The 20,181-nt window shown below is 35.9% G+C and overlaps 1 protein-coding gene across 3 annotated transcripts in view; it reads right to left on the reverse strand.

Annotated features, from left to right (window-relative positions):
- The window catches only part of RIC1 (RIC1 homolog, RAB6A GEF complex partner 1), a 146,751-nt gene that overhangs the window by 22,343 nt on the left and 104,227 nt on the right, over window positions 1–20,181 (reverse strand). For all 3 annotated transcript variants that reach the window (XM_027862781.1, XM_027862780.1, XM_027862779.1), the window contains 7 exons: window positions 19,096–19,248; window positions 12,667–12,870; window positions 7,867–7,905; window positions 7,624–7,734; window positions 6,275–6,364; window positions 4,040–4,200; window positions 2,701–2,839 (listed from right to left, as the gene is read on the reverse strand). In XM_027862781.1, the coding sequence (XP_027718582.1) occupies window positions 2,701–2,839; window positions 4,040–4,200; window positions 6,275–6,364; window positions 7,624–7,734; window positions 7,867–7,905; window positions 12,667–12,870; window positions 19,096–19,248 (897 nt within the window). The remainder of the gene's footprint in view (window positions 1–2,700; window positions 2,840–4,039; window positions 4,201–6,274; window positions 6,365–7,623; window positions 7,735–7,866; window positions 7,906–12,666; window positions 12,871–19,095; window positions 19,249–20,181) is intronic.

Raw genomic sequence — 20,181 nt, forward strand, 5'->3', positions numbered from 1 at the left:
AAATATACCTTCCCTTTGTATGATATTATGTAGAATGAAGTGAGCAGAACCAGAACAATTGACAGCAACACTGCAAAGAAAAACACCTTTGAAAGACTCAAGAACTCTAATTAATGCAATGACCAAAACACAAGGACTGATGATGAATGACAGGGAGGAGTAATACAATCAAGATGAAGAATGAGACATAATTTTTGGACATGGTCAATATGAAAATGTATTTTGCTTGACTATGCATATTTTATATTTCAACAGGGAGTGAGGAGAGAAAAAAATCAATGCTTGATAATTTAAAAACTAAGCTAAAATTTTATTTTTAAAAAGCCTTTCTCATCCTGCAAAAATATTCATTTGACTCTACCATTCCCCCAAACTATATCTTTGCTCCCTTTCATAGCCAAACTCCTAGAAAAAGTTGACTAAATTTGTTTTTTCTGCTTCTCAATCCCTGCAATCTGACTTCTGACCTCATTGCTGCTTTCAGGTTACCAGATGACCTCTTACTTGCTAAATCTGATAGCTTTTTACTTAATCCTTGTCCTTCTTGACCTCTCTGCACCACATGACAAAACTGACCACCTTCTCCTTACGAGGCTTTGTGACACTTCTCTCTCTGGCTTCTCTTCCCTATTGTCTGACTGCTCTTTCTCAGTCTACTTTGCTATATCATTATCCAGGCCATATATCCACAGAGGCTTTTGTCTTTGGTCCTCATTTCTTCTCTTTCTCCGTGAGCTTAATCAGTTGAACAAATGAATGAAAAAGCATTTAAGTATTTATGATGTGAAGAGAACTATGCTAAGCACCAAGGTTACAAATAGAAGAGTTCCCAAGGATTCAATTACCCTCTTTTGGTAAATGACTATCAGATGTATATATCCAGCCCCAGTCTCTCTCTTGAGTTCTAGTCCTATTTCACTAACTGATTTTTTGGGGGGGAAAATTTCAACTGAATATTCTAAAAGCATTTCAAACTTACAATATAAGGAAGCAATTTTTCTCCCATCCACCCCCCAAAGCCACCTCCTCCCCTTCCTAACTATTCTATTTTTTCTTTTGAGGACATTTACATTCTTCCAGTCACCTCAGAATTATCCTCAACACTTCATTTTCTCTAAATGCACACCTCTAATCATCTACTAAGTCTTATCAATTCCATTTCTACAACATCTTTAGCATCTATCAATCTCCTCTTTTCACTCACATGACTACCACCCTAGGTTAAACCTTCCTCACCTTTTGTCTGTGCTACAACAGTCTCCTAAATGGTTTCTCTGCCTCAGGCTTCTCCCCACACCAATCCATCCTTTTGGAGGAACTTCAAAATTAAAACACTTGTTAAAAAATTTCAGTCTAATTACTTTCAGTCCAAAATATTTCCCTTGAATTAGCTTTTTGCACATGAATTTAGAGTAACATGACAGTTACACAAGATCACTCCTGCCAAATTCCTAAACACTATCTTATTACTGCTTCTTCTAGCAGATGTATACTAAATGTCCAAGACTCTTCATTACACATCAGGAAGGTACTGGCCTTATGAGGCTAGGACTACTCAAATAAAATATAATACAATGAAGTATAAATACATAAGGAGAACTACAAAGTGCTATGAGAGTTCCAAAATGGGAGGGGACCATATCTCACTGTGGGAAATGGGAGTGGGAGGAACAGGGAAAACAATGTGGACAATATGATATTTTAGCTAGGCCTTAGAAGATGGTTAGATTTCAAGTGCCAAAGAAATGGCGGAAGAGCATTACAAAAGTACAAAGGAAGGCACGTATAGAATATAAGTAGGGAATGATCTATCTGGAAGGGAACTTAGGGGTAGTGAAGACAGTGTGAGGCATGTTTAGAAGAGTAAGCTGGAAACAGATTTTTGAGGGTCTTATACACTAAGCTAAGGAGTGGTATTCAGGAAATTTGTACCAATTAAAAAAGTCAGTGAACACATTATAAAAAAAGACAACAATAACAATAATAAAAGAGAAAGCAATACTTTTCTCACTCTTGTTCCTCTAGAACAAGAGTTGTTTAGAGCAGTGGACTTATAGACTCAGCTCTATCACTAATATCCTAAGTGATCTTGGGTTAAGTAACCTATGCCTCAGTTTTCTCATGTGACAAGCAGTAACAGTAATACTGCACAATATACCTCACCTGGTTGGTTTAAAGGTCAACTCAGATAAAGTATATAAAAGCATTTTGAAAAGGCAAAAAGCACTATACAAATATAAAGTAGTATTACCAGTATGGCTTTAATCACAATTCTAACAGTAGCATCTAGTTTTTCTGGCTAGAACTAAGTAAAAACTACGGGGTAATGGAGTAAGAATTTTAAACTCTTCTGATTTTTTTCCCTGCCTTTAACTCAAATCCTTCATAAAAGAAATGTTTTTAAAAAGTTTATGTTGAACACAAACTCATACTCATAAACAAGGTATTTTTTGCATTTTTTCAATGTTTCATTTTTACAATAAAGAAACTGAATGGCATCAGAATATTCTAGAATGTAAGGATGGAAAAAAATGTGTTTAACCTGTTCAAGTTAACAACGTTTCCCAATTTAAATTCAGTGTGAAAATCTATATTCTCTATAATCACTGTGTCCTCTCAACCACCTGGCAACTCGGTAATTCCTTAAAAAACTCTCATTCAACTCACTCCAGTTGACAAAAGCTAAAACATGAATAATACCTGATGTGGCATTTTCAAAGTAATCCCAGTTTCTGTTCTCACTGATGTCAGAGTCACAGATACAACTAGGAAAGGATGAGGAATGTAGCGAGACATGGAGACCTCCTGGAGAACCTGAATACTGGCAGTAGTATTTACACTATAAAAACAAACACACATTTCAATAAATCATTACTCTCAAGTTTTTTTTTTACCCCTTTCAGCAATATCATTTACTAGAATTTCATGATTACAGCCCTCCCTTCCTATGGGTCATATACATTATCTATTCCATCTATCAACTACAGAAGAATGGACCTGTTTCCTATCTATAATCTGTATCTTTTCCCTCACTTCCTATCCTTAGGGAGGATAATGGCAAAAAGAAGGAAAATGTGGAACTCAGAAGACGGCAGTGATAGATGGTTGAGAGGAAGGAAGTTTAACGGAAAGAACAAGAAGGTAGGCTCTCTGATTTTATCTTAACTTAGCAAGGAGATGGATTTCACTGGGTAGTCTCACTTATTTCTCCAACCTTTATTTTTACTATAACCTTAATTAAACATGAATAGCTCCCAATTGTTACACAAGGAAACATTAACAGGTAAAATTCTATAGATTTTTGGTCAGGCAGTATCTTCTAAATACTATTCAGTCACTCTATTAACTTTTCATCAGATGAACAGAGGGAGCCTGTGAAAGCACTATGCTTTAGGGTATGAGGTAAAGTGGTAGTTAATAATATATATGCTACCTAAAGATTCATCACTCTAGAAACTCCAAACAACATTATCAACCATCTTGAAAACCAAACTAATTAGAGCACCTGTCCTGAACACCGCATATGGCCATGTATTTCAAATTTTTTTGCAAAAGTATAAAAATGATTTAGAATCTTAGGTATGAGCACAATGTCTGGAACTTGGAAGGTGCTTAATTAAGCTTGCTGAATTGAAATGAAATTCTCTATTTTAGGACTCCTCAGGTACAACCCCCTCATTTCACAGATAAAGGCCCTGAGAACCAGAGAGACTGAGTGATTTCCTGAAGGTCACACAGGGAAAGGTTAGGATTCAAACTTGGGTCCTCTGGCTCCAAATCTAGTCCTCTTTCTTTGACATCATTTTGATGGCTCCCAAAGAGCCTCAAGCATGTTGATTAGCTAAACAAGTTAATGTAGAGGTTGGTTTTAATTTCTATTATCTATAGCTTAAAAGAGGTGATTATAACTTCAATTCCACTGATTAAATCTTTCTTTAATGCTTAGATAAAATTAAATCATTTTTTGAGAAAATAAAAGCTAAATTGAAGGCACATGATAAATAATAACTTAAATCAATTTCTTTCATGCTATACTCACCCATCAGTTTTTCTTTCAATACTGTAAAGACATATAGAACAGTCAGCTCTAAATAATATTACCATGTCCCGGAAAACACTAAGCAGTAATGTTTCTGCTTGAACTTTGGTGACATGAGCAAAAGCGTTGTCCAGATTGGATGTTCGCAAGTAAACCCTTAGCTGCAGATCCCACAAAAAAAAAAACCAAACAAAAAGCAAGCAATTCAGTCTTATGGTCACAGATAATGACTACTTCAGACATGAATTTTCTTTGATCTTTTTCTAGTAATAGGAAATGAAAAGCTATATCAATGATTGGTTAACAAACACAGAGTAATGATGTTCAGAAGGCTATGTTTATCATATACACCCCCCCCCCCACTAAGGTGTGGAAAATCTGAGCTGCAATCTATAGGGTTATTTGGTTTGGGCTGTCATGTTGAATTTGGCTTATCTTCAGGTAAGAGGAGGACCATTCTCAAAATGAGCCCATATGTTGCCTCTCATTTGTTTATACCTCTCCTGTACATTTGTCATAATCTATTTGATATTACAGTTACAGGTACATTTGTCTCTTCTCCTACTAGTTTACAAGCTCTGTGAGGGCAGAGACTTTCATCATTCACCTCTGTATCTGCAATAATGCCTAACACCTTGCACACAGCTAGTGCTTGGAAAGTTTGTGGAATGAATCATTCAATCTTTATACCTACATCTGCCAATTTTTAGAGAACTCATCTAAGCCTAGATTTTACATCATTTAAAATATGAAAAGTTACTAGTGTTCAGTAAAATAAACCCTAGAATTTAGATTCTGTAAGTAGTACTGAAATCTGCTTTAAAAATACTTGTCTCAAGGAATGAAATATTTCATTTAAATTTTTAATTCAATTCAACAAATATTTACTGTCTATTAAGTTCAATATATGTGCTTGATTTGATGCATACAAAGATTTTTTTGCACAAAATCCTGCAATTAAAAAGGCACATACATAAGTCTAATAAAATGCAGAGTGTGACTGCATAAAAATAAATTAGAGGTAATCTCTGAGAGAAGCCACTAGCATTAGCACTAAGGAGGACTGGGAAAGGCTTCTTAAAAAAGGTGGGTTTCACACACAGAAAATACGAAAGAAGATAGGAAAAGTGTCAGTATTGAGTATAATATGGAAAGGCAGACACACTAATTCGTTGTTAGTAAAGCTGTGAATTTGGCCAACCATTCTGGAAAGCAGTACAGAATTAGCAAAAAAAGTGACTAAATTATTTGTACCATTAGACTAAGATATCTCAATGCCAGGTATTTAATCCAAGGAGGTCAAAGAGAGAAAATCTCAAAATATAACAAAGTATTCTTATTAGCACTTACTGTAGCAGCAAAAAACTGAAACAAAGTAAAATACCCACCAACTGGGGAAAGGTTAAACAAACTGTGATACATGGATACAATAGAATACTGTGTTTTTTTACTGTAAGAAACAAAAATATGAAGAAAATAGAGAAGTATGGGAAAATTTATAGAAACTGAATCAAAATTAAATAATAAGAACCATGAAAATTATATTCATGACTACAACAATGTAAATGGAAAGAAAAAACACCACCAAAAAAGACTAGGAATAAGGACTAGACCCATATAATTACATATCAAATAAGTAAAGAGAAGAATTGGACTGGAGACTTCATTAATATAGTGAACTCCTGGATGAGGAATCAGGTTGGCACCTTCTTTGCACAACTTAAAAGTCTTTGAGAGTTTAAGTTGGGTCATAAAGCCACTATATTTCAGAGGTGGGGCTTGCTCACTCCAAGGCCAGTTCTCTAACCATTTTGCCACACTGCCCTTTTGACCACCAAAAAACTGAAACTGTATGCTCTGAAATGACAATGACCACACTCAATCCCAAAGAAGAGATATGAGAATGCACCTTTGCTTCCTTCTTTGCAAAAGTTGAGGATTAGAAGTGTGCAATCTTGCATGCATTTCCAGTCTTGGTTGATGTGTTGGTTAATTCTGCTGAACTTATTTTCTCTCCTTTATTTTGTTATAAAATGTGGCTCTTTGAAGAGAAAAGGCAAGGAATATATTCGGAGATTATGGGGATATAAAAATGAAAGATGGAGGAAAAAGGAGGTTTCAAGGCAAAGTGCTCTGGGAAAATATTTTTGGATTTGTTGTTTTCAAACAACAAAAAAGTAAGACTGCTTATGATTAAAATATGGAAAACTGTTACTTTTAAGAATTTCTTTTTACCTCTTCTTGGTGGTCATTTAAATTATAACATGCCAGGACAATAAAGTCATTCCACCAGGCTAAGCCACCTGTCACAATCATATTTTGCTCCTTAAAATACAAGAGAAAAAAACAACACATTAGTTTCATGACTCAGTTATACAGATACCCCAAGCTCTAAGACCCTTACATTTGTTTTTGATGAGGCCCATAATTTCCCTAGTACAGGAAGCACCCACTGGAACACTTCCTGTAGCAACACAGATTATCTCATTCTTTTGTAATTTATAGTTTTTGAGTAGCCTGGGGCAGTGAAGAGTAAAACGCAACTTGCCCAGAGTCACTGGCCTGTATATTTGAGAGGCAAGGCTTGAACCCAGTTCTCCCCAACTTTCTTTTTTTTTTGGTGAGGCAATTGGGGTTAAGTGACTATAGCCTAGAGTCACAAAGCTAGTGAGTGTTATGTGTCTGAGGGTGGATTTGAACTCAGGTCCTCCTGATTCCAGGGCCAGTGCTCTATTCACTGCGCCACCAAGCTGCCGCTCTTCCCAACTCTTAAAGCCAGCTCTCTATCAGCAATATCACAGTGACTCTGAAGAAGCTGATTTACTTGTGAAATATTCCCAGGCAAATGAAAGAACCATCCCACTATTTCTGCTGTACTCTTCAACCACAAAATTGGGTAATTCTGTAATACCTTCATTAGCAGCAAATGACAAAGAAATATGTAGCTCCAGACAGGAAAAGATGAGGAAGACTTGGGCCTTAAGCTCAGGGTGAGTAGTGGAGCTTCAGATTTGGCTGGTAAAAAAACTATGCCCCTTCACCTATGGAATGAGTATCTAAATAGTCTTACACTACTTGAGATCAACTGTCACACTAGTTATGCAAGCTAGGTTTTCCTTGAATAATTAGTATAATTAGATAGGATAAATCTAGAAAAAATACTTGTTTTTAGTGCCTTTCTTTTCTTGTATCTTCACTTTAAAAAAAACTATGGCTATGGACCTCAGAAGCTGGAAATAGCACAGGCTTTTCTAGGCCACTGAGAATCCCCTGCTTTCCATCAGTTCACTTGGAACATATTTGATGCGTTTAACCTAGGACGGAAATGACTCTCTCAATGTTTATGAGAATACGTCTCTCTCTCTCTCTCTCTCGTTTTCAGTAACAAGATTATTGGTATGGAATACTGCGCATAATGTTATAGAATTTTTCTTTCAACAAAAAGAAAATTCAAGCTCCTTTACTATAACTATTCTTTTAGATTTTTTTCCATCGCTCATGTTTAATTTCATAAACCATTTTTAAGGGAGAATGATTTTGTACTTGATGGCTCAAGTCTTTCCCTACTTTGTAAAAGAACTGACCTGGGTAATGTTTCCAAAGAGCTTCCATTTTTTGGTGAGTAATGAATAATGTGCAAAACCAAACTTGCCAACGACAGCAACATTTTGTCCCAGCTTATCAATCGCCGAAAACTGTTTGAATAAAATAAAGTTAAGAGAATTCTCTGGAAACCAACATACTTTATAAATGTCACTTGCATAAAGATATAAAGCTACTAAAAGAAGCATTTAAAAACAAATGAACTAAAAAATAAAGTAACTCACCCTTATAGGCCAATTGCTCTCCAGATAAGTGCTGGAAATCTAGAGAAAACAACACAGCAGTTGTATAAGACTTGGAGTTAAATCATTACTTAGTACTTATACAATAGTATTCATTTTCCTATGCAATTGTCAAAACCATACTATAGAAAACACTTAACATTTTGTCCATAAGTATGCAAATCTCAGAGAAATCTAAATTTCTTGTTTATTTATTGGCAGAGATCTTGAGTTTAAGACTAATTTTATTTCTGTATAATCATTTCCATCACTATAGCAACAGCTCAGTACTCATATAGCTCTGTAATTAGATTTGTTTGTTTCTGTTGTAACTATTCTTACAGGTTTCAAATGTGTTCTTCCTATCTATTCTAGTTTACTATAAGTTTCCTAAGAGCAAAGTCTATGTTTACCATAATTTCCTCTATCTTCCTAAAGTAGTTTCTGGATACACAGGGAACAGTCAATAAATGTTGAACAATTTATTAAACAAGCATTTGTTAAACACCTAGAGTGTTCCAGGGATATAAATACAAGGGAATACAAGAGCAAAGAAGGAAATAATCCCTAATTGCAAAGAGTTTGGATGCTGATGGAGAAGGTGAGAAGATCTACAAATACATACAATAATACGTAAAGAAAATAAATACAAATATATACAAAGCAATTAAATATAAGGTAATTTGGGAAGGAAGGCATTAACAGTTTGGGGTGGTGGGGCAGTCAGGAAAAGCTTCATGTAGAAGATGATGCTTGAGTCATGTCTTAAAGGAAGAGAAGACTGTCTATGGGGCAGAGGTAAGGAGGGAATGCATTTCAGGCATGTGCGCAGCCAAGGCAAAGGCATAGACTAAAGATCGCAGGAGGGAGAATGATGAACAATAAAACCTGAAAGATAAGATTGAGGCCACGTTATGGGGCTTTAAAAGTTCAACAAAGAGTAGAAGAATCAGATGGTCAAATCTGTGCTTAAGGAAAATTACTTTGGCAGTAATGTGCAGGAAAGAATGGAGTGATGAGAGAATTGAGGCAGTGAGACCAATTAAGAGATTGCTGCAATAATTTAAGTGAGACGTGATGAGGCCTTGAATTAACAAAAAATTGCTGTCTAGAACTAAGCTGTGCATGTCTTCAACCTGTGATTAGGCACAAGTTCTCAGGCTCCAAACTCCTTCAACATTACCACTACTTGAATCAATAACATCTAATCCCTCTATGGCAGTGTTTACTAAACTTATTCAAACCATGATACATTTTTTTAACTCATTTGGCAGAAGGGGCTGCAATATGGAGAGTGGGAGCTAAAATGAGTGAACAAACAGGACTGAACATAAAGTTTTCTGGTGGTGAGGTTTTATTATCTATTTTTAGAAGTTTAAACATTAATCTTTAAATGAAAATAAATTTAAATAGAGATTTACTTACAACCTTAAATATGTAATCACTGTCCTATCATGTTTTCCTAAGTACCCTTAAGAATGGGCTGAAGGGCAGTACATTATCTTTATCTGCAAAATTTCCATCTCATTTTTACAAACAATGGTGTTTTATAAACAGCAAAGGTAAATGACTTATTCTTTAAATTAATTTTCCTTCTCATATAATGCCTTTTGTGCTTGAAAAATTCATAGGGGAGCATGAAGTAGCTTACTTTCCTAAGTGGTCACTATAACTTTGGTTACAACTAATTATTTGTACATTGGCCATCTGAGAGACTTCTGAATATTTTATAACAACTCCTGGAAGCCTGGGTTATGGAAGTCAGTAGCCAATTGATAATAAAAGAAATCCAGGACATTAAGCCATAATCATTAAAAATAAAAGAGTGGGGGTAGCTAGGTGGCGCAGTGGATAGAGCACCAGCCCTGGATTCAGGAGGACCTGAGTTCAAAACTGGCCTCAGATACATAACGCTTACTAGTTGTGTGACCCTGGGCAAGTCACTTAACCCCACTGCCAACTCCCCCCTCCGCCCCCCCCCAAATACACACACACACACACCCCCCAGTGGAGAAATAGTATACCAAAGGGAGTTAGCCTGTGGAATGTCAATCTACAATTGCCCCATCACTGCCACCTTGTCCTGTAGCAGAGCAGCAATTTATCTTTAAATGGAGATATCAGTGAGTACCTATTAACCCTTTCCAAAGACAGGAAAACATGTGAATATGTGCCTTTCTATCTTTTCAATAAATAGGTTATTTAGAATTACCCCATATAAAAAAAGCAGACTCAGTAAGAGAATTTGGCAGGCTATAGAATAACCAGCAATGATTTTTTTTGCATTTAACAGCATAATTATAGACTTTCTTATAAAGTCAACTTTTTAGAATAGTGGTCAATATGACTATGCACCTTTCAAGAATTAAATGGACTTTGCCAAGAAGAAGAAGGAGTAATTTAGAAAATGTTACATTATCTAGGATCCAGCTGTATAAACTGTGCTGGGCCATCTCCAATTGTCCTGATCCATATCTGGCCACTGGACCCAGATGGCTCTGGAGGAGAAGGTGAGGCTGGTGACTCTGCACAGCCCTCCCTCCCTCAAATCCAATTTACTTGCAAATCATGGTATCATCTTCCTGATGTTATGGCCCTTTTTGAGAACGAAGGACAGATGACACAAGTACAAACCACCACAAGTGTAAACTGTGTATTGGCCATTGGCTCTTAAAGCTTTACAGTTTGAAATTTGTAACTAGGAAAAGAGGATGCAGGAAGAACAAAACATTATGTTAAGAATAAAGTGTTTTCTTCAATAGCTGTGAGTAGCCCTGTTTCCAAAAGGTAAACACTTTTTTCCTTTCTCTTAACTTAATGCAAAGACTAACAACTAAATCTTTTGAAGTGAAGAGCAGGGATTTGGGCGGAGATTAGGAAAAGGAAAACTGAAGATAATTTAAATTTAATACTGTAGGGAAAATATAGGTAAGGCCTAGGAAAAGGAGGAAAATAGAAGACAGAATTAACCCTGAGCTTATTTGTTTAAGTATGAGAAAATCATGAAGCACATAAAATGCAAAATCTTTCAGAAGTAGATACCCAAATAGACTCTTACGTTGAACAGGGAATTTAGACTAAGTATCTGTGTTAAGCTTAAAGGGTATAATAGTGACTGGTTCAAGAAGACATCACTGTTCAAGAAAAAATGCCCAGGTTAAAAACCTGCAGTTTGAGGGCATTTAAAGCCATTTTATACAAACCACACTGGGAAAACAATGCATTTAATCATTTAGGTAGAGTCACAACTAAAGGAAACAAAAGGTAACTGGAATTAAAGACCTGAATTAGTAAATTCCAGTTTTTAGTCCTTGGCTAATACTAAAAAACAGAAATAGTTTCTACTGGACTTAAAAGTTTTTGGGTTCCAGTATTATTTTAATTAGATAAGAATAATGATAGTCCTGCCAGTAACTAGCTTTGTGAGCTTGTGCAAGTCTTAACTCTTTGGGGCTCAGTTTCTTCGTCTATAAAACAAGTGGTTGGACTAAATAATCTGTATGGTTCCTTCCAGTTCTAAAAATTCCATGCTTCTATTCTAATATAATTGTCAATGGATTACTAGCTCTGATATAATCTTATCAACTGGGAAAAACTGAAAAATTCTGAAAATGAAATTGGTTTTGACACAGAGAAATGTTAGAATCTCATCCATAGATGGTATAATGACAGTGTTATTGCTGGTAATCAATAGACAAACACCTTTCTTTATTGCTCTAAATTAGTGCTATCAAATGTTTGGTTAGTTTAATGGATTATTTAATAACTTACTAATCATAAAATGGCATAATGAGCAATGGCCAATTTTATGGCAGCAATACAATTTCATATTATATTCAGAGACAGTAGATTTTAAAACACTAAGATAATTATCATCTTCTTCAATTCTTTTTGGAAATATTCCATCCCTGAAAAAAGTAGCCATGGAAAAGTAGGAACTGAGGTGGGTGGTGAAGTGTACATGTATGTACAGAGATTGGTTAGGATCAGAAAGTTGAGAAACAAGCCTCCTTTTCACTGTGGAGAAATAGTTTCTGACCATAGATAGTTGAGCTTAGACTATTTATGAGGAAGAGGTACAGAGTTTGGTATTGTAGTGGAAAAGAAGATTTAGGGTGGTGAAGCTATAAGTGGATGGTTAGTTTCATTAATTTATTTTAACTTAGCTTTTTCCCAAAAAGTGAATTTCTGAAATGTCTGTTTTGCACTAAACTATGGTATTTCTTTCCTTTCTGAATGCCAACATACTGATATTACTGAAAAGGATTTTTTTTTAAATGTTTGAAGAGCTAAATATCTTGTAATAAGCAGAACTGACAGCAGAGATTCTACAATGGATAGAAGAGTATGGGATGGAGACTTGTAAGTCAATACAGTAGACTCACTTCTTCCATTTGAGTTAATGTTAGCTGCACAGAACTGGGCTAGGTAAAATTAATCTCCAGTGATAATTTGCATGACCATACCTTTGCTTATAACACGGCTGGATATATATTTCTTGAAAAATATGACAAGAGTAAATAAGCATTTCACATAGTTGTGATGGAAGAGTGACAGGTAAACTTCCTGCCCTTGAAGACACTGCACACTGATAAAAGACTTAAAGCAGAGAACAATACATTCTGTATTAAGTGGCAAGAACAGAGAAGAAACCAAAAAGGGTAGAACATAAAAAGGTAGAGAAAAGACATAACACAAGGCGGCAAAAGTCACTCCTTTTTTGCAGCAACAGAAAAATATTTTGAAAACTAATTTTAGGAGAAATCTCACCAAGTACAAGAGCGTAGCATGAAATGAAGTTACCTGTACAACGTGCCAATGTCGGTGTCCAAGTAAAGTGCTTAAACCCTGAGAATCTAAACTTCCATCTGAAAATGGACTCTTTTCCCGAATGGGCTTATGTTCAGAGTGTGCTGATGAGTTTCTAGGATTCTGGGCTTGTGAGGCATCTCCACAATTCAAATACAAGCGATCCTCTCCCTGAAGTAGCACCTGCTCCTGGTTACTCTGTGCAAGAGGAGACAAAGAAGAAATAAACAATTTTAAAAATTAATACTCCGGTTATTAGGCAGGATAAAAAAGCTAAATAATAAGTGCTGTGTCATGGCTAATCTTTGCAAGGCCCTCACTACACACAGCAATCCGTTTATTCATCCCTTAATGACTATCCTGCATTATTTGGAATGGCAGTTTGAAACTTCTTAAACCCTACCTTCTCATGCTCCCTGCCCCACCTGGTTTCTCTTAATGGGAAGCCTTTCAATACTCTTACCCATCCTTTCATTCCTGTTCTAGGTCTCAGAGAAGGAAACCAAAGCTACCACATTCCATATTTACCCTTAACCTCGTATCACCTCCAGTTGCCTCTGGAATCTTGCTTTTACCTCTCCTACAACTTCATTCTTTCCCTGTCTACTGGTTTTTTCCCCCTAGACTATAAATATGTTCACATCCAAAAACAAAATGAAAAACAATCCTTTCCTTAACCCTGCCACCCCTTAACCTCATATATTTATCCATCCATACCCTCCTATATTTATTCAACATTCATTAAATATGCAAGATACTGCTCCAGAGTAAGAACACAAAAATTTTTTAAAAGGCGCAGTCCCTGCCCTGAGGGAGGAAGGATGTGACAGGCACTTAAACAAATATAGTACAGATTAGGGAGTGATATAGGCAAAGGAGAGATTTAGTCAAAATAGAGGCTGAGAGAACATTTTCATTTAGAGACATCTGGGAAAGCTTCACAGGGGAGAAAGCATTTTCTCTCTCTCTCTCTTCGTTTTCACTGCCAAACTTTAAGAAAAAGTAGATTCTATGTGCCATCTTCACTTCACCTTCCACTTTCTTCTCCGCCAGTGGCAATCTGGATTCAGTCCCAACCATTCTATCAAAACAACTCTCTGTAAAGTCACTAAAGACCTTATCACTAGATACAATGTTCTTTATTTTCTCCTCTTAAAGCCTCCTTGACTTCTCTGTGGTACTTAATACTGGACTACTACCCTTTTTTTCTTCTTGAATACCCTTTCCTCTGATGGCACTATATCCTCACAGTTCTCCTACCTCATCTACCACTTATTCTCTGTCCCTTTTTCTGGCTCCTCATCCCTCTCCTACACCTCATAATCAAGAATCTGCCAAGCATCTGTCCATAGTCCTCTTCATTCTTCTTCCTTGGCAGTCTCATGTATTTCCGTATCTCCCATTATCACCTATCTATACTTCCCTTCATGTTGTCTCCAGAGCTCTAGTTAAATATTTTAACTGCCAACTCTATATCTCCACCAGTATGCCCTATCAGCACCTCACACTCAACTTGTCTAAAACAGAATCAATTTTTCCCACCCATACCAAATAGCTCAACTGCATATTGATGGAATTACTATGCTTCTAGTGGCCTACGCTGTAACCTAGGCTCATCTTTGACTAGTTCCTCTCTCTCACCCTTTACATCTAAATAGTTTCCAAGTCCTTTCTACCTCCTCAATATAGTTTGCATACAACCACACTTATTCAGGCCCTTATTTTGTCTTGCTTAGACTTACTGCAATAGCTTCTTTGCTTTTCTTGCTTCCATGTCTTTACCCTCCAATCCATCCTTCACGGAACTTTGCAACTAATCTTCTTAACAACTACTTTGATTATATAATTTTTCTACTCAAACTTCTGTGGTTCTCTACTGCTTACCAAATAAACTTTTGAATACTCTTGGTACTCATAGGCCTCAATAATCTGGTCCCAGCTCATCTTTCCAGTCTTAGCTCTTACTATTCTCCTAAACATACTCCACATTTTATTTTTTTTCCACACTCCACATTTTAGATAAAATGGACTACTCTCTCTCCCATTCTGGAGCCTTTGCTCATGCTTATCCCTCATACTTGGACAACATGCTTACCATCCATCCCCATCCTACTGGCTCTCTGCTGAAGGCCTTCCTTCAAGGTGCAATTTAGGTGCTAACTCTTCCATAAAACACATCCCTAACTCTGCTTGGCAGATGAAGGTGACTTCTCCCTCTCTAAATCTCTCAGGGCATATTGCTTGGACTCTTCTTTTCACTTGTCTCATTCTCGACATGATAGTTACTTGTTTATATGTATATCCCTATTCAATTGTAAGCTCTTTAAAAGCAGGATGTATCATGTGTGTATCCCCAGCACGTAGCACAAAGCATTGTGCATAGCAAGGGTTTATCAAGTAGTTCCTGAATTGATGATGTCTATAAATTACCTCAACATTTATCCTGGTGTGCTTATGAAATTTACATATGACATAAAGGTGGACACTTGATAGGATGGATGATAGTCTAGATTCAAAAACATCTGAAAAGGCCCAAAGAATGGGTCCAATCAAATGTGATAAAATTTATAAAGGACAAATGTAAAGTTCTATACTTGGGTTGAAAAAATCAACTTCACACAACCAGAAAAGAGAATCTGTGACTAAACCACCATTCTTGTGAAAAAGGTCTAGGGCTTTTAGTAGATTTCAAGTTTAGTATCAGTCAACAGTGTGAGAAGACAACTGCAAAAAACTAATGCTATTCTAGGTTACATTAAGAAAAACACAATATTTGGGACAAGTGAAGTATATTTATACATTTTACTCTGCTCTGGTAAGGACATGTCTGGATTATTATATTTGGTTCTAGACATCTCATTTTAGGAACTTTATAGGTGATATGATATGTTTCTAGAAGAGGGTTCAGAATACTGGCAAACATGTTAAATGAGGAGAAGCTGAAAGACCTAGGGATGAGACTGACTTTAAGAGCATAAAGGAGGAGCATGACAGCTGCCTTGAGTATTTGAAAGAGGAATTTAAACCAATTCTGTTTAGTCGCAGAGGCTAGAGCTAGAAGTAATGAATAGAAGTTCCAGAGAGACAGATTTAGGCTTAATTTAAGCAAAATTTTTCTAATAATTACTCTTTTCAAAAGTGCCAGATGTTACTATGTTTTCCTCATTGGAAATATTCAAACAAGGGATAAATGATGATTTGTTATGGATGCCATACAAGGAACTGTTAGTAAGGTTTGGGTTAGACTAAAAGACCCTTGAAGTAAATTTGAACTCCTAGATTCTGTAGTTACCTTCTGAGAGAATGTAAAACACATGATGACTTATGTAAATGAGACTATTTGGGATATAAGCTTCATTATAAATTCTCACCATAAATGAAATTTTTGTTTAAACCTATTTTATTTAAAAAGTCCAAAAGCACACCCAAACTTAGAGCTATTTTAATGGCAATTTTCACAACTGCCAATAGATGGCAATGTAATTTCACAGAAGACCTTCTTTGTTGAGAATGAACGGAATTTCCAAGTGTAAAAATAAGAAGCTTTAATAGTTGCAGTGAAAGGTAATGATTTCTTAGGTGCTGGTAATACTGGCAAGGCTATGGACTACTGTTGGTGAAATAAGGTCATAGAATACACAGCTTTGGGATGAGCAGTAATAGCTCCAGCTCAAGTACAAGAGACCCCAAAGGAATTTTCTAGGGCTGAAAACATGGACAACATGGAGTCCATCTCATTGCCTCACAGTCCTCATTTATTACATCGAAAAGATCAAAAAGTGGTTTTCAAAATGGAATGTAAAAGCACACTAACAGTGTTGGAACAGCTGTGAATTATTACAATCATTTTACAAAACAATTTGGAATTATGCAAGCAAAATCACTAAATTGCACAGCCTTTGAACTAATGATGGCACCAACAGGTATACATCCCAAGGAGGTCAAGAACAGAAAGGTCTTAATATTCACAATATTACTTTTTGTGGTAGCAAAAAACTGGGAACAAAGTGGTGCCTATCAACTGAAAAATGGCTGAACAAATTGTGCTATGTTAATGTGATGAGATAATATTGCACCATAATTCAACAGGCATTTATTAAATGCCTACTATCTGTCAGGTTGGACAACTAGGTAGCACAGTGGCTACATTGCCAGGCCTAAAGTCAGGAAGATGAGTCTTCCTGAGTGCAAATCTGGCCTCAGACACTTTCCAGCTGTGTGATCCTGGGCAAGTCACTTAACCTTGTTTGCCTCAATTCCTCACCTGTGAAATGAAGGAAACGGCAAACCACTCTAGTACCCTTGCCAAGAAAACTCTAGAAGAGGTTACGAAAAGTCAGACATGACTGAAACTACTCAACAACATGTGCCATACACTGTTTTAAGCACTGGGGATACCAATAAAAGTAAAAATGGTTCCTGCCCTCAAGTACCTCACAATTTAAAGGGGAAAAGAGCATACAAATAATATGTGTGTGTGTGTGTGTGTGTGTGTGTGTATGTGTGTCTCTCTCTCTCTCTCTATATATATGTATATACACATAAAGTATAAACTGTAGGGAAGCTCAGAGAACGGCATGAGCACAAAAAGGGACTGAGAAGGGCTTCTTGTAGAATGTGAGATTTTAGTTGAGAATTGGAGGAAGTCTGAGAAGGAGGAGGTAAAAATAAGGAAGGAGGGCATTCCAGGCATGAGGGACAGCCAGTAAAAATGTATGGAGTCAGAAGATGGAATGTCTTTGTGAAATGAATAGCAAAGACACCAGTTTTCTGGATTGTAGAATACGTAGAGGGGAGTAAGGCATAAGAAGACTGGAAAAGTAGGAAGAGGTCAAGTTATAAAGGGCTTTAAAAGCCAAACAGAGAATTTTATATTTGATCCTAAAGAGCCATCATAGTTTATTGAGGGACTGGAGAGAAGGTGAGAAGAAGAGGAAGGGTATGACATAGTCAGACTTGCATTTTAGGAAGATTCTTTGATATTTTAGTAGAACATAGGTTGAAGTAGGGAGAGACTCAAGACAGGGATACCAACTATAAGATTAAAAAAAAAGACCTGTGTAAAACTAAGTGAACGACGCCAGGTAAAGAGAGCAGAACTAAAAGAAAAATATATACAATCATTTCAATTAAAAAGAACACTGTAAGGCAGCTGAATCTTGATAAAGTATAATGAACAATCTTGGCCATTGGAGAATAGATGATGAAATATACTTCCCTCCTCTTAGTAGGGAGGTAGAAGCCTAGGGATCCATAATATTGCATATGCTATCTGATAGTTCCAACTGTGTTAATTGGTTTTGCTTAACTTTTTTAGTATATAGTTTATGCTTAATAAATGATTGTTGATTGATTGATTTTATACAAGGGAAGATTCAATGGCGGAAGGGCTTATCAGGAAATATATGTGATATAAAAACAAAAAGCATAAATAAAACTTTTAAAATAAAAATTAAATGGTTAATTAAATTAAAAGTAAATGATCTACCCATATCCCTTTGTATACATTATTTCCCTGTGTTTCTTTTGCTTGACTATGCAATTTGTTACATGAGCTCTTGATTTTCTTTTTTCCAGAAGGGAGGGGAACATAGGAGAAAGATAAATATTTGTTAATTGAAAAAAAAATTAACTGAAAATAACATACTGTCACTTTAATATGAATGTTTCATTTACATAAAAGTCAATGCTATTTTTCTGTGAGTGTTTCTGTTTTTTGGGGACCACTGAGCTGAAATTGTAGGAAAGGCTCTGAGAAGAGGCCATTTTCACACTTTGCTTCAATCTGAAATGCACCAAAGATTTTAAAATGCCTGAGGCAAAGGAGAAAGTTGAGTTAGTATGAACTCTAAAAGGCAGATGGTTATGCAAAACTGTCAAATACCATTTAAAAAAATCCACAAAATTCTGAAGATGGAATTTTTTGTTTGTTTTTGATGGGAAGGAATGATTTTGATAAAACTTAAAAATTCTAGAAAGTGAAAAGAAATTATTTTCAGGTGCAAATTTGCAAATAATAAATACTTGGGTTTGACCAGGATAGACAAAATATTATAAAAAGTTTCTTTTATAGCTCCTTGGGGTTAGAATAGAGCTATAACCTATAGAAGTAAAAATACAAACAGGACAGAGTGCTACCTCATTTTTTTGAGACTTCTTCCTCTCCCACTTTGTTCTTACTGAACTCACCTTATTTTTACTGAACCTACAAAGACATAAAAGGACATAATGGACCCAGAAAGAAAACATCTGGCATAAAATAAATGAAGATGGAAAACAAAATCAGAAACTATAACCTATAAAATGAGAATGATTCAAGATTTGAACAGTATAAAATGACATCTTTTTTAAATAGTAAGAACCCCAAAAAATAATTGAAAAAAAAACTTTTTAAAATGCTATAAGTCATAAATACCTACTTACCATACAAGGGTTAACAGTGAGTGCACTCTTGATGAACTGAAATTGTAGAATGCCAGGCTGATTAGCTGAACTCTTGATGTCAGACTCAACATTGGCATTTTGAGAACCAAATCCACTAACTACCCACAGGTGATAACCTTCTGCACCCCAACTCTTGTGTGAAAAAGAAACAAAAAATTACTCCCAAACAGAAAAAAAGTCTCTTCCATCCCATCTTAACTGCATACATTCCCATACTACTTGCATGCCAGAATTGTTCATAACTGCTGGAGGATTACAAAATGTTGCTAAAGTCAACATGGTTTAGAATTACATTAAAATTCAGTTTTTCTGAGTGTCACATTCCTGTCCCTGCACTTGGGATAGTGAAACAAAATATAGACAACACTGGCATCACCAAACCTAGGCCTTTATTCTCAGGAAAATTTTCTCTCTACTTTTTTATTTAAATTACTTTAATTGGATTACAGGAAAAGGGGATTAGAAAATACAAAATCACTATTTCTGACCTAATTAGCCTAGATTAGCAAAAAAGAGCCCAAGGCACAAATAATCAAATAAATATCAAAACCTTTTTGCTACATGTTTTCTTTTATTCTCCCCCCATACACACATATACTCCCCCACCTCACTGAATGATAAGAGAAAACGTAACTGTGGAAGCATTGTCTAGAAAGGTTCATGATCCAGAAAAAGATGACAGGGAAAAGCCTCCCTTCTTATTCCTAGAAGAAATGCTTCCATAATTCTTATGGGATTATTCACAAACATACTTGCAAATGGTGGGGCTGTGTAAGATTATATTTGACATTAAATATAGAAGGGTTTATCCAACTGATTTCTGTAAAACCCAGAAGGGCGTTCAATATGTTCGAAAATAATAGAACAGTAATTCTCAAGAAACATTTAGCGGTAAATTGTCAGCAAGACCTTAAAGGCAACATGTCCAACATATAATTAATTTTCTGCTTGTTCATATAAAAGACAGGAATGAAAAAATAGCTGCAAAGGAATCACAAAAGAAATGGAGGTATTCTCAAGTGAAAAAGATATACCTTCTTTACAACAAACTCTGCTCTACATGAT

This window comes from Vombatus ursinus, unplaced genomic scaffold (assembly GCF_900497805.2).
Source record: "Vombatus ursinus unplaced genomic scaffold, bare-nosed wombat genome assembly UNPS02014770.1, whole genome shotgun sequence".
NCBI classification, from domain to species: Eukaryota; Metazoa; Chordata; class Mammalia; order Diprotodontia; family Vombatidae; genus Vombatus; species Vombatus ursinus.